Source organism: Myripristis murdjan, chromosome 20 (assembly GCF_902150065.1).
Source record: "Myripristis murdjan chromosome 20, fMyrMur1.1, whole genome shotgun sequence".
NCBI classification, from domain to species: Eukaryota; Metazoa; Chordata; class Actinopteri; order Holocentriformes; family Holocentridae; genus Myripristis; species Myripristis murdjan.
In genome coordinates, this window is record NC_043999.1 from 10,478,884 (window position 1) to 10,492,433 (window position 13,550).

A 13,550-nucleotide genomic window follows, 5' to 3' on the forward strand; every position below is an offset into this window, starting at 1 on the left:
GTGAGTACTTTCTCTGGAAAAAACGCTGCCTGAACGCCAGATCTTTACATACATTGTGTTTATGTAGCATGAACGAATTATTTTTCACTGTGAAGCTCATTCTAGTTTGCACGTTTTCCAAACCACATCCATGCTCTCTTGTCCACAGGACCGCACGGAAGGAGTTTATCAACGCTAAGTACGTGGATCACAAGTTTGCGAGGAAGACGTGTGCATCAGCGGCAGCTAAGATGATCGAGCTGTGTGAGGCGGTCCAGTCCAGAGACCTGCTGGCTCTCATCCAGGTCTATGCAGAGGGGGTGGAGCTTATGGAGCCCCTCCCAGAGGCAGGGCCGGTGAGTCTGACCTCTGACCCCTAGAGAGGGTATACCAAAGATGTTGTAATAAAGGAAAATCATGCATTGCAATTGGTGCCAGAGGATTTAAAAATGGAATACAATTGTTTTTTTGCCTAGCAACGTCTCTGCACCAAGAAATAACGGTTAACTCAGCCAGAATCCCTTTTCTCCTGATTTGTTAGTTTGAAAAGTACCAGTTTAGTGCAAGGATGTTGGGAAAATCTGTGGCTTGTGAAAATGGGGTCCAATTTTTACTGTGATGACTATGGGTCATAAGAATCAGTCGTGAATAGACTCAGGATCTTCGCTTGTGTCCCAAAGTGGTAGCTAGTCGTGTTGAACCCACATGACACAAAAACAAGAAATAACTTGCAGTTGGGCCATTTTGTTCTTCTAAACCATCTCTGAGTGTACGTAGTAATTAAAAGTGCAAATTGAAGACTTGGTGGCTCACTTGGCTAAGGTGCACACTGTGTAATTGTGACGTAAGTTTGCATCCAGCTTGGAAACCTTGTTTCATGTGATTCCCCCCCCCTGTCTCCCAGCTTTCCTGTCTGTCTTCACTCTGAACTGCCCAGTACAACAAAACTGCAATAATAACAGCCGAATAGACTTCAAAGACAAAACATGTTGCTTTATACAACTATACCAAGACGGATAAAACCATAGAACGAGTGCATCATATAGTCCCATTAAACGTTGGGGCCATACATTCTTCATGCATTGCAGTCACACCTTAAAATCTCACAAACGTGTCAGTGCCAAATTTTTTTCATGAGGACGGCGCTGGTAGGGGCAAGACTGGAAAACTCCCACCCGGAGCTTTGCACACAATGCGGCGCTGGTTGTTCTGCATTTGAGGTTTGATTGTAGGAGGAGAACCACTGCTGACACATTACTGCCGGTCGGTGCACACACTGCATGGTGGTAGAAATGGGTGCAGCGGTTGGAAAAAAAAAATTGAGTCATGGAGATAATTTTACCAGTAGGTGACTCCTCGCACTTTGTAGGGCATCATCTCACATGACTCCATATTTACTCAGATGGCAGCAACTGTGGCCGCACACGACATCTCTCTGCTTTTTTTTTTTTTTTTTTTTTTTTTAAATTCTGTGGCTCAGCCTGTGTTTCCCTTTGTTCCTTTGGATTTTCCCTCCACTGGTTTTGGCTTAGCTAAAAGTTAAATAACAAGCCTTAGATGGTGAAGATCCTGTAGTGTAAACATGATGGGTGATTAGACTTAATCTGACATAAATGGGTCAAGGTTTTATAACACCGCCATACTTCTGTAATGAAAAATTAAGGGTGATTTGTGCAGAAATGGGATAGAGAGGGTATCACACGGTGACAGAGGGAGCTAGTGCTGCTATGAAGCTATGAAGTCTGACTCACCGATATCCGATCTGCTCCTGTCAGTGCATCTGAATGGCTGCTCTCTGCAGACAGCACGGTGACACCCCCACCCTGCAACCCAGAGACACCGACAACATGACAGGAATGCATGACTAAATAGACCCCATCCTCGCCTCTGTGGTAGATACTGGCGTTCTGTGTGCCAGGAAATTTACATGCACTTCTTCTCCCTGTTCTATATTTCACGTTTCATATCCGTCCTCCATTGTTCAATGTGAAGAACGCACATCTGGATCCAGTTTTGAAACACTGATGCAGATGAAGTCAACTGGAAGAGTCTCCCTAAATCAGAGAAGTGCCAGCACGATGCCTGTAGAAATATTATTTTTAGGAGCCATTTTGTTTACTGCAGCTTGTTTAAATGCTGAAACAGAGAGAGGCAGAGAATACAGAATGGATGCTGCCCAGATTGTCTCACCATGTCTTTGCTGTGTTTGATGGCCCCCTGCAGGAAGCCGGGGAGACAGCATTGCACTACTCTGTACGTACTGCTGACCAGACCTCACTGCACTTGGTGGATTTCCTCGTGCAGAACAGGTAAAATTCAAAAAATTTGTCAAAGAGAGGTGTAATTCAGCATTATGATGCAATTAAACACAGTTATGCCCTGTTATTGACTTTCTGTGTAGCTGAAATAGCTCTGCAATTTACATCTGACACCCACTGGTTCGCAGCATTAGCATGTAGTAAATTATTCTCTTTTGTTGAAAAGATGTAGTATCAAATTTGATCTTGCTGCCTGCTGCGAGTGCTCCTCTTCTGTGCCCAACCATAAAATAAAGCAGAGGAAGTGCAGAGGAGAGCTTAGCGCTGCACAGCTCGGCTTAGATTCCCACAAGGCAAACAGAAATGGGTCAAGCACTTGTTCTCTGCTTTAATTTATTCCTCTCTTTTCAATTGTTTACTCACCACTGCTCCAACTGCACACAGCTCCATGGAAGTGGAGCCTTCTCATTAATTTATAGCGGCGCTCAGACAGTGTCATGCTTACTCTTCATTATTTGATGTCGTCTCTCTGCCCATGTGGGAGCTGCAAAAAAAAGATCTAAACAGGACTGTTTACCTGCTGTTTACACTGTAGCATGGAGTGTGTTTTGCATTGTAACTGAAGACTGCGATTAGTGGGTCAGCTTGTCTCTCAAAGCACAAGTCTGCACTGTGTGTGTGTTTTTTTTGTGTGTGTGTTTTTACATCAACCCATTCTTATGACTATAGAATTATTAAATAGCTCCTATCATCATTCCCACAAGCATTTTACCTTATTTGCTTCCTTGCTGACATGATAGCTCACCTCAAACTGGTAAAAATAAAGGCAGTTTTTTTTTTTTTTTAAGCTTGGCCACAACCTTTTTGCTCAGCAGTCGTGTTAAATCAAGGGGAGTCCGGGTAATGATACATCACGTTAACCTGAGGCCTCAGGACTGTGGAAAATACCCTCAGGCGCTCGACCCGTGTCCTGACTATATGCATGCTTGTGTGTGTGTGTGTGTGTGTGCGTGTGCGCGCGTGCGTGTCCATGTGGGTTTGTGTGTCTGCCACAGCGGTAACCTGGATAAGCAGACGGAGTGGGGGAACACAGCCCTGCATTACTGCTGCATGTACGAGAAGCATGAGTGCCTCAAGCTACTGCTGAGGGGCAAGCCGGCTACTGACATCAGTGAGTCACAAATATAGGTTCACGCTCTCGTTAATGTCATGTGTACGTACGTATCAGAATCTAACGGCTGATCGCCCCTCACTCCCTCAGCCAATCAGAATGGAGAGACGGCACTGGATGTTGCCAGGCGACTGAGGAACACTCAGTGCGAGGAGGCAGTGAGTATTTCCCACCGGCAGAAAAACACGATCACCCAACTGTAGCTTTGGACATGGAAATAGATTTTAATGGCCAATAAAGATTGTTCACACTGGATAGCTGGGGAATATAAATTTCAACCAGTGAATTAAATACAGTGCAGTATATTGTACGCTGCGGTAGATCAGACGTGGGTAGAGCTGTTTTGGGGCAGATTAGATGAAACACTAGATGGGAGTCAAAGGTCTGTATCCTGCCTCAGGCATCAGTGACAACAGAGTGGAAATAATTGTTGATGCATGTTTACTACTGACACTAATATGAGAGCACAGTGTGCATAAATGAAAGAAATACTCAGTGTAACGTGCAAGTGGTGATATTTAATGTGTCATATAATAATGCAAGGGGATTGCAGCTAGTTTGCTTTAGCTGGCCGTGTGTAATTCATTTGTGTGTGTGTGTGTGTGTGTCAGCTCGTGCAGGCTGCAGAGGGGAAATTCAACCCTCACATCCATGTGGAGTACGAGTGGAGCCTCAGACTGGAGGAGATGGATGAGAGTGACGACGATCTCGATGACAAGGTCGGAGCAAAGCATCGACTTCGCTGATTTTATCTGGAATCAAATGAAATCTAAATCAAACCCGCGGCATGCTGTTTAAACTTAAAATGCTAATGATTTGATTTAATCTGATGTTCAGATTTGATCCAGTGGCAGTCTTCTGCAGCTCCATCAGTAGAGCGTTTAAGGACAATCCAAACCAAACCACTTAAAACACTTGAACGCTATTCAGCAGCCATTTGATTATGTACGGTCTAGCTTTGGGCTCATTTTGTAGTTTTTTTGGTGTATTTTTATTCCTGTGCATAACTCCTGAAACATGAGTGATGTGTCATCATGTTGCAACAATTCCAGTGTTGCTAAAATATAGTTTGATTATAGATTTTTTAAAAAATAAATCATAAATACCAGATTTTGCTTTCAATCCCTCAGACACACAGATGAAGGGCTTCTTTACGCTCCAAGAGGAATCCAGAGCAGGCAGATACACCAGTTTCTCCATGACAGTAGTCTCAACAGACTATAAAGTTGCATTTTTTGGTAAAGGGCACAGCTGCCCAGTGTTAAATGAAATCAAGTTGAGTTTATTAAAAAGCCATGTCTCAAAGGATTTTACAGAGAAGGGGCCTACCCAGATCTCACGTATGTAACACAACATGCCAAGAAAATACAACCACACAGGAACACAAGAGCATAATCCAAGAAGATACATGTTGGAAAGACATAACAGGCCGGTGAGCCGAGCCAGTACCAACCTTTGACCCTGAGTAAAGACAAAGAAAAACTTGTAGAAAAATTTCTTCTGAAAGAAAGAAAAAAAATTTAGGATAAACCTTGTGCAGAATAATTCAAAGAGGGATCCCTCTCCAGGACAGCGGGACAAAACTATAAATGTCACAACGTGGTAGGGTAGCTTGCTACAGTGTGTTTGCACACTGATATGCCCACCTTTTGTTGAAAGCAACAAGTGCGGGCATGTTCTCTGTGGGCTGTTGAAAGTCATTCTGGGAAATGTAGGAGCTCACTTACTGAAGTAGAAGCACACAAGCTTGGCTGATGAAAATGTGAGTGCACCAAAGAGGTAAATTGCAACACTTCTCAAAGTAACTCCTCGAACCCACTGAACATCACATACTGATGACATCGAACAGCACAGGAGAATCCAAATGTGGATTTTCCCTTTTAACATTGCCAGGGTTAGGGATTTGATTCCCACTAGAGCGACTGATTTTAAATAAAAATGCACAGAGCGATGGCATCATGAGGCTCTCGGGGTAAAGGCATCCACCAAGCTGCACAAATCTAACTATCTATGACCCCCCTCATGTATGTCCATCTGCAGCCGAGTCCCATCAAGAAGGACCGCTCCCCGCGGCCTCAGAGCTTCTGCCACTCCTCCAGCCTCTCCCCGCATGACAAGCTGTCCCTGCCAGGCTTCATCAGCCACAGGGACAAGCAGCAGCGCCTGTCCTACAGCGCCTTCACCAACCAGATGTACAGCGTCTCCACCGACCTCACCTCCTCCCCCGTGGCCGACGGACCCCCGCTGCCACCCAGGAACCAGGGCAAAGGTCAGACCTGACAGACCCATGCTTTCAAATCTCCAGACAATCCAGACAACACCTGCACTGGTATCTCACTCTGGCCTGTAACCAAGGCAGTCAGTGAATGTATTTTACTACAATAAATTCTCCATCTTAACAAGTCGTTCAGTTTGATGTTAAAATCTTATTTTTCTAAAAACAAGTGGAAAAAATCTGCCTGTTGGATGAAATAATCCCACTAATCCAACACTAATCAACTTGTTTCAAGAATATTCTCAAATTAAATGTCTCCCTTTTTGCCTTATTCTGCCTTGATTCAACATATTTATACTTGCTCGCAGAAAAATCCAGAATCAAGTGAAGCTGCATTGGAAGTAGGTGGGATTATCGCATCCTGCTGGCAGATTTTTTCACTTCTTTTTAGAAAATTTTAACACTGAATACGAGTTGTTAAAATGGAGATTTTTTTTTTTTTTTTTTTTGCAGTTTATGAGATCATGTTCAGCTAATCTCCTCTGCAAATGTCAGCCTGCAATTGAAACGGTCTAAAGGTTGTGTTGTTACTTTGCCGTGTGTTGGTTATCATTTAGGAAAGAGACAGAGGAAATTGTACTGTATTAATGTTTGATCAGATCCTGGAGAGGATTAGATGCAGGACGGCGCTTTGTAATCAGTTTTCCGGGAAGAGCTTCTTTGTTGCTGTAAATCTGTCTATCAATCCAATGAGTGCGCACACACACACACACACACACACACATACACACCCTGCAGTGGAATGCAATTTGTCAACACAGAGATGAGAGGGCGGGAAGCAGGTGTCATTAAGGTTGCTTACATAAAGACCCTTCTGGAAAAAAGAAAAAAGAAAAGAAAAGAAAAAAGATGGCTGCAGGACGAGGTCGACCAGGGTCGGTCGGCCATGTGAACGGGAAGTTGAATGGCCAGGCATACAGCTCTCGTTATGTGAAGCCTCCTCACACGTCTCCATCATTAGTCTTGACATATTACACAAACAGTATCCTGTTGACTTGCCTGCCTCTGCAGTGTGATAATTAAAAAATAACATTCCTCCCTCTGGCTGGGGGTTTAAACACTAACATTCACAACTTGTACACTCTGTATAAAAAACATAATATCGAGGGGGGAGAAGAACAGCTTGTAGACGCTCACACTGCAAAAATATCCATCTCAATAAGCCATTTAATCCATTACTGCTCCTTTCGAGTATTAAAATCTTATTTTTCTTGAAACAAGAAATTCTGCAGGTGGAGTGAAACCATTTCACCTGTTTTCAGTGCATTTTTTTAAACTCGTGTTCGAGAATTTTCTCGAATCAAGTGTCACTTTCTCCATGGCCGTGTGGCGAGCCGCTTTATTTATCGGAGCTGCTGCTTTGAGATCCTGACACTTGCTTCCAGACGAATCCTGCAGGACGAGAAAGCATTGAAAACAAGCCGAGTTTTTCCCGATTGTTTTGTCAAAAATAAGATTCTAAGACTGAAGGTGAGACATACATGGACATCCTTGCCAAGCAGAATAACATGCTAACTCCCTAACACGCTAGTGATGAGCGGAGCAGCGCTCTCTGTCAGTGGGCGCTGAAGAGCCTTTTTCCCCAAGGCTAGCTTTGTGCCATTTCTCTTCTTTTGCTTTGCTTGCCACTGATAAGATTTCATCTTGTTATTTTATAGTGTGTGGGAGCCGCTTTTTTAAGACTGACATAGATTCTCTCCCACACTCCTCATCTCGCTCTTTTCTTTCTCTTTTTTTTTCTCTTATTCTTTCAGCTCCACACTTGGCATTCCTTGGCTCTCACTCGCACTACGCCACACTGGCTGGCTCTCGACCATACATCAGTGAATATCCTGTTTTTACGTTCTCCCCCTTACTCGGCTGTGAGACCCATATACAGTTATCCCTCCTTCCCTTTACAGCTCAGTCTGACAGGATGGTGGCGTTTTTGACTAAATAATCGAAGCATTTGGCCCCGGCCAAGTCCGTTTGATTTTTCTCGCCTGCATGCATTTTTTATCACATTGGAATCACGACCCGCCGTCCCTGAGCTGTAAAGTTTTATCACAGCTGACTTCCTCTCTGGCTGAGCTCTCTATTAGCTGCTTTCATTCTACTTTACTCGAGCAACCTTAAGTAAGTGCTTCCAAATGGACTGAGGCACACGCAGACACACACAAAGACACACCCAGAAACTTGCACACATCCATAGTCGCACAGTGTCCCTTTGTTTTTATATTTGTGTTCCAGTCGAGGCGAATTCCCGTGTAATATTTGTGTTTTGCTTACACTGATTTTGTCCTGACATGTATCATATTTTGTCATGCAAATCTGTTGCACTTATTCCTGACGGCAAGACACAGCCCTCCCCACTTCTCCCCCTCCCTCCACATCCTTCTTCACCCTCCTGGATCCTCATGCGGGTACTGAGGGTAGCAGAATGATTGGCACCTACCGGCCTCGCCGTCACCTCATGTGTTTTATGTATCACTCCTCCAGCTCCTCCCTCATCCGGCCCTCCCTCTACACTCACCCCAGGAGGCAGCTCCACCCTGTCCAAGAAGAGACCTCCGCCCCCCCCTCCTGGACACAAACGCACCCTGTCTGACCCACCCAGCCCGCTCTCTCACAGTCCACACAATAAAGGGGGCTTGACTGGGGGTGAGACACGAGCAAGCACACGTACAGTAGGGCCGGTATCACACAGGCATGGATTAAACCCACTGCTAGATTCATTTAGATCATGATTCCCCAATGCAGTGGCATTACACTGTCATGTCTGCACTAGAAAAGTCATGTTAAAGGAATACTCTGACATTTTGGGCGAAGTTCCCTTTTGCTGACTTGCCCAGACAGGATGTCCATTTTCACCTCTGTATCATCAGTGTGTCATGTGTATTTGAAATGCACGCCGTGGGATTTTACACAAACAAAAGGAAGTTAATTTGTTCCAGATCTACACCTTCAGCGGCGCATGGATCACTGAGATAGTTGGAAGGATAAATTCTCCCGAAATGACCTTTGGAGTTTCTGTAAGGTTTATGTTTTCACTTTGACAGAGCTAGGCTAATGGCTCCCATAGACTTCAAGTCTTTATGCTAAGCTAACATGAAATGCTGCCTGTGGGAATCAAACCAGCATCATGTATGTATAGAACATCTTGTGTCAGTCTGGGTAAGCTGGGAAAAGGGTATTTTGCCCAAAACGTTGGAGTATTCCTTTAAGTGTGGTTGATCTACGCTAGATAGAAATGTTTGCTGTAATTAACTCGGAAATCAAACACCTCTTTGCCATTTTATAATGTATTAGCAATCCTGCGTCCAGTTATGTGTTTTTATCTTTATTATACTTGTTATCATTTGTCCTCTCTGATATTTGATGTTATTTTTTGTGTCACACTCAACCACCCCTGTGTTGCACAACAAACCACACAGGCTTATGGAAAGCTCAGCCAGATAACTCCCTCCCCATTATTCTTTCGACCATCATAGCATGTTTATTTATTTCTACATTATATCAAATTAATGCCGTGGTTTGGTGCTCTTTTGTTGGGGTGAATAATCTTATTTATCGTCGTCAATGTCAATATTTCAGGAAGTGACTCCACCCCGCCTCCCATCAGCAAGATGTCTCCTGTATCTAACAAGTTTGAAGGCATTCCACAGCAGCAAAGGTATCGCAGCCGGCAAAGAGCAAAGCCGGCCGAACAGTAAACCTAAGATATCAAAATGAGAGCAAATATTGTGATTGCATCTTTTCCAGCCTCTTGCCTTTAACCAAACAGTAAACTTTGGTTAAACTCTAATTTGTCTGGAAGTTAGCAGACTACTCTCACTTTTTTTTTATGAGATTCTTTAAGACAAAGCACTCAGCACAAGCCTAGAGGAAGCACACCTGTTACCTGTTGTTCAGAATGCATCTTTTGTAGCCGTGTCTCTTGATAGTAAAATGTGTTCCAGTTGATGATGAGGGACAAGCTCCTTCTTTGATTTTGGTTTTGATTCAGTGTCATGTGAACGTCTGTTCTCAGCACTACTTCGAGCAACACAAAATCAACACTTGGTCCAAGGGTTCTTCCCAAACTACCTCAGAAAGGTACATATATTACAGCTTTTTTTTACTGCAGTCTGCATCTAGTTTTCATTCTAAACGACTGGATGATGTATTTAAAAAATGATTAAGTAAGTGTATGTTCTTTATTTAGTGGCATTGCGGAAGATTGACACCATACACCACCCGTCTATGGATAAACCCAGCCTTCCTCCAGAGGTCTTCCAGAAGTCCCCACCGGGATCTGAAACCCCACATAAGGCTCCTGTGCTGGACAGGCCTCAGCTAGGGGACCTGCCCCCCAAGCCTCAGCCCTCTGACTTGCCTCCTAAGCCTGGAGAACTTCCTCCTAAGCCGCAGCTCTCTGACCTCCCTCCTAAACCTCAGCTGGGAGACCTACCGCCCAAACCGCAGCTCAAAGACCTCCCTCCCAAGCCACATCTCGCAGACATTCCCCCCAAACCTGCAGCGACCCCCCAAACAGCTGAGTCCGGTCCCAGGCCGCCTCCTGGAGAACCTTCTCCAAAACCTCAGCCTCAGCCGCAGCCTCAGCCTCAGCCACAGCCTCAAGATTCACCATCGCCCAATCAGCAAGCAGACGTGGCAACCCCCTCACAACAGCCCACCGAGGACACCAACGGGAGCCCAGCAGGAACTGCAGAGACGCCTGTGCCCCTCCCGAGGAAGATCAACACGGTACACACATCCTCTACAGTGCATCTCCATCACAAAAATTTTTTTTCCCACACACTACAGTTTAAAAGTAGCTCATGTTTACCTTTTATGTGACAAGACATACACCAGTACCAGGTCAAAATGAAGTATTGCTATCTTAGTTTTTTCCTAAGGGTAGTATCTGAAGCCCTAAGTAACATGTCAGAAATAAAAGCAATAAAATCTGTCTTGTTGCTCTCTTTTGGGCACACACAGAATCCTGTATTTATCAAGTCGTGAGAAAAGAGGGATTTTATATCAGTTATTTTGTCCAGTGATTTCAAACTAATGGTCCAAAGCTTCACTGTTCAGTGAAACTAATTGATTGACTTGGTAGTGAAAAAATTATATTGGCACATCCCTGATTTTGATCATGTTTTGCATGTTGCTTGCTTGGCCAGATCTCTCCTGAAATAAATAAAAAAAAAAAAAGTCTAATTTCAGCTGAACTACCAGGTTAAATCAAACATTAAAATCAGTCTTTGTTGGCTAAAGTAAGAGATTTGCTTTATGTATATTCCAGGGGAAGAGTAAAGCCCGCCGGGTGAAGACGATCTATGACTGCCAGGCTGACAATGATGACGAACTGACATTCGTCGAAGGAGAGGTGATCATAGTCACCGGAGAAGAAGACCAGGAGTGGTGGGTGAGTAAGCTACAACACTTTGCTCCTCCATCTTTTTGGATCGGGTGGTCCATTGCTCCTCAGACATAAAGGATAATACATGGCAGGCATGTACTGTAATGTATATTTAAACAGAACTGTTTTTTCCACATGTATTCAAATTCTGTTAAGAATTCTCTCCAGCTTTGTTGTTGACGGCTCAGATGTATATGTGTATGTGTATATGGAGTGGAGATGGAGTATAGTGGAGGTCAGCAATTGGCTAAAAGTTGCACCATGGAACAAGGACTTACATTCACTACATGTAACTAGAAACAGAGGGTCTACTTGCTATTCTGGCCGGCTTACACCTAAACTAGGCAGCTAGCTCCAGCTAGGCCACTTACATCTCACTGGAGCACTGGGGAGTTAACAATTTGACCCAAAAACCACTTCAAGTTTTCAACACTGAACATGTTTGGCATTAATGCATGAATTTCACATGATTATAATAGAGTTAAACAGTGATTTTATTAAATATAGTTGCAACTTTAAAGTTTGTTAGAGTTTTTAAGCTATTCTGTAAACACTTATACAATCGATATTTGTGATGGACTGTTGACGCCAAGTCAAAATAGGACCAAGGCGGTCCTTTAACTGAATGCAGGACTGCCTCAGTGGCACATAAAGAGAGGAAGCCCAGAACACTGAATGCCGTCTTTTCTCATGTGCTTTCTCTGCCCGTTTCCTTCCAGATCGGGCATATTGAAGGACACCCGGAGAGAAAAGGGGTGTTCCCCATGTCTTTTGTGCACATCTTGAGTGACTGACAGCCAGAAAGACTTGCACTAAGCCTCTCCCTCAATCGAGGGGTCTTGTAAATAGCTACCGTAACACCCCCTGTCACAAGACAAGTGTTCTGAAGAAAAACAACGAAGAAACAACCAAGAAGACTCATCTAGCCATGGATGCCACATCCATGCTGTACAAAGAATGTGTGTATTCTTCCTCTACCAGTATTATCTTAACCCTATAGCACGGCTATTACAAAGCCACTCTCAAAACCCTAGCACTTACCTAAAAGTCTATGTTTATGCTGTTACTGTGTATATATGTATGTAAATATATATATTTGTGTGTGAGTGTATATACATGTTTTATTGTACAAAACATGTACAAGTAACATTGCTCTCTACCTGTCAAATAAGCATCAGGGCAGTGGAGTTTGAATTTTATCTGTATTAATTTTACTGGCCCTCAAGTAATTATCAGCTTATATTTCTGGAAAAAGGACAAATAGGAAATGGAATGTGAAATAGGTCATGTCACTATTTGTGTCTTGCATCCCTGTTTACCACCATAACTGACTGAAGAGGCAGAAGAGTCTCCCACTGATCTTCCCGAGGAAAAAAAAAAAAAATTCATTAAATGTACTCCTTGTTCTTGCTTGCTTTGTGTGTACACGTATTATGGTTGTTTTACAGTATAAAAAAAAAAAACTGCTGCTACTGTGTGGTGGAATATCAAAGCCTGTGGTTCACTGTAGGTCACTAATTTACTCCTTGTTACACTGTTCACTTTATGTATGCTCTGTGTGTGAACTTAACGTCATCTCCACAGTCCTTTGACCTTTCTGTGCATGGTGTAACAATGACTGGAATTGAGCGGAGTGCTGCGTTCAAGACGCTCACCTCAGGGTTTGAAGAGCCACTATTAAGCAGGACTACAAAAAGGTATCCTGTTGTTAAAGCCACTATTATTCACATGTAGAGGGGGGAAGCTCAAGACAGAGGACATCTTAGCAATAACTTGAATGATCCGACAGCCTAGAAACATTTCACAACCTGTGTTCAAACAAACTCTGAACTGTCTTGTTTCACATAATGGGTTTATGGATTTCATGAGCTTGAATTTTGTTTTAATTTTAAGATTTAGTGTCATGCAACAGTCAACCGTGTTATACTGGATTCAGTAGAATTCCCCATTTGCCAGTGAACCAGGATTGTCTTTAAATGCAGGGTGGACTTGGTAAAAAAGATGGAGAGCTGATGTAACTTCACCCAGTAATCTCACTCTTCACCAACTGCAGTTCTTCCCATGTAAAGGAACAAACCCATCAATCCATTGTATCATTAAAAGTGCTGTATTTAAACCTTGATCCTGCTCTTTTATACATAATCATCATTGCGATGTGGTTTCAGTTCTCTTGGTGCATCCAACTCAGGTTGAAAACACCGACAGCAGGAGTACATTTGCTGCACATTTGGAGACCAGCAGCCATTCCAGGTTTACCATCTGCAGGAACCCACCATGCATTCAAATGAGGCAGTATAGGTTACATTTTACTCCCTTGGAGCAATGTGTTATGCCACGCATCTGTAAAATGTCAGTTTTGCATTCAGGTTCTTGACCATGTAGGACTTTTCTAGGACAGTGGTTTTGCAATGCAAATACTATAGATTGCCACTGGCCTATTTGAGTGCTCTGAATTTGAACTCATGGCTTACCTTCTGTGGTTTT

General features: G+C 43.5%; 1 protein-coding gene across 6 annotated transcripts in view; it reads left to right on the forward strand.

Annotated features, from left to right (window-relative positions):
• The window catches only part of asap1b (ArfGAP with SH3 domain, ankyrin repeat and PH domain 1b), a 56,002-nt gene extending 42,814 nt beyond the window's left edge, over positions 1-13,188 (forward strand). For 2 of the 6 annotated variants that reach the window (XM_030079172.1, XM_030079173.1), the window contains 12 exons: positions 149-335; positions 2,203-2,288; positions 3,293-3,408; positions 3,499-3,566; positions 4,020-4,127; positions 5,449-5,677; positions 8,162-8,323; positions 9,257-9,335; positions 9,693-9,757; positions 9,867-10,408; positions 10,950-11,072; positions 11,786-13,188. In XM_030079172.1, coding sequence (XP_029935032.1) covers positions 149-335; positions 2,203-2,288; positions 3,293-3,408; positions 3,499-3,566; positions 4,020-4,127; positions 5,449-5,677; positions 8,162-8,323; positions 9,257-9,335; positions 9,693-9,757; positions 9,867-10,408; positions 10,950-11,072; positions 11,786-11,860 — 1,840 coding nt within the window. In that variant the 3' untranslated portion in view covers positions 11,861-13,188. Of the gene's footprint in view, positions 1-148; positions 336-2,202; positions 2,289-3,292; positions 3,409-3,498; positions 3,567-4,019; positions 4,128-5,448; positions 5,678-7,437; positions 7,507-8,161; positions 8,324-9,256; positions 9,336-9,692; positions 9,758-9,866; positions 10,409-10,949; positions 11,073-11,785 lie in introns of all 6 variants that reach the window. The other 4 variants (XM_030079175.1, XM_030079177.1, XM_030079178.1 and 1 more) reach the window with 3 other exon arrangements.
• The last annotated feature ends 362 nt before the right edge of the window (positions 13,189-13,550 follow it).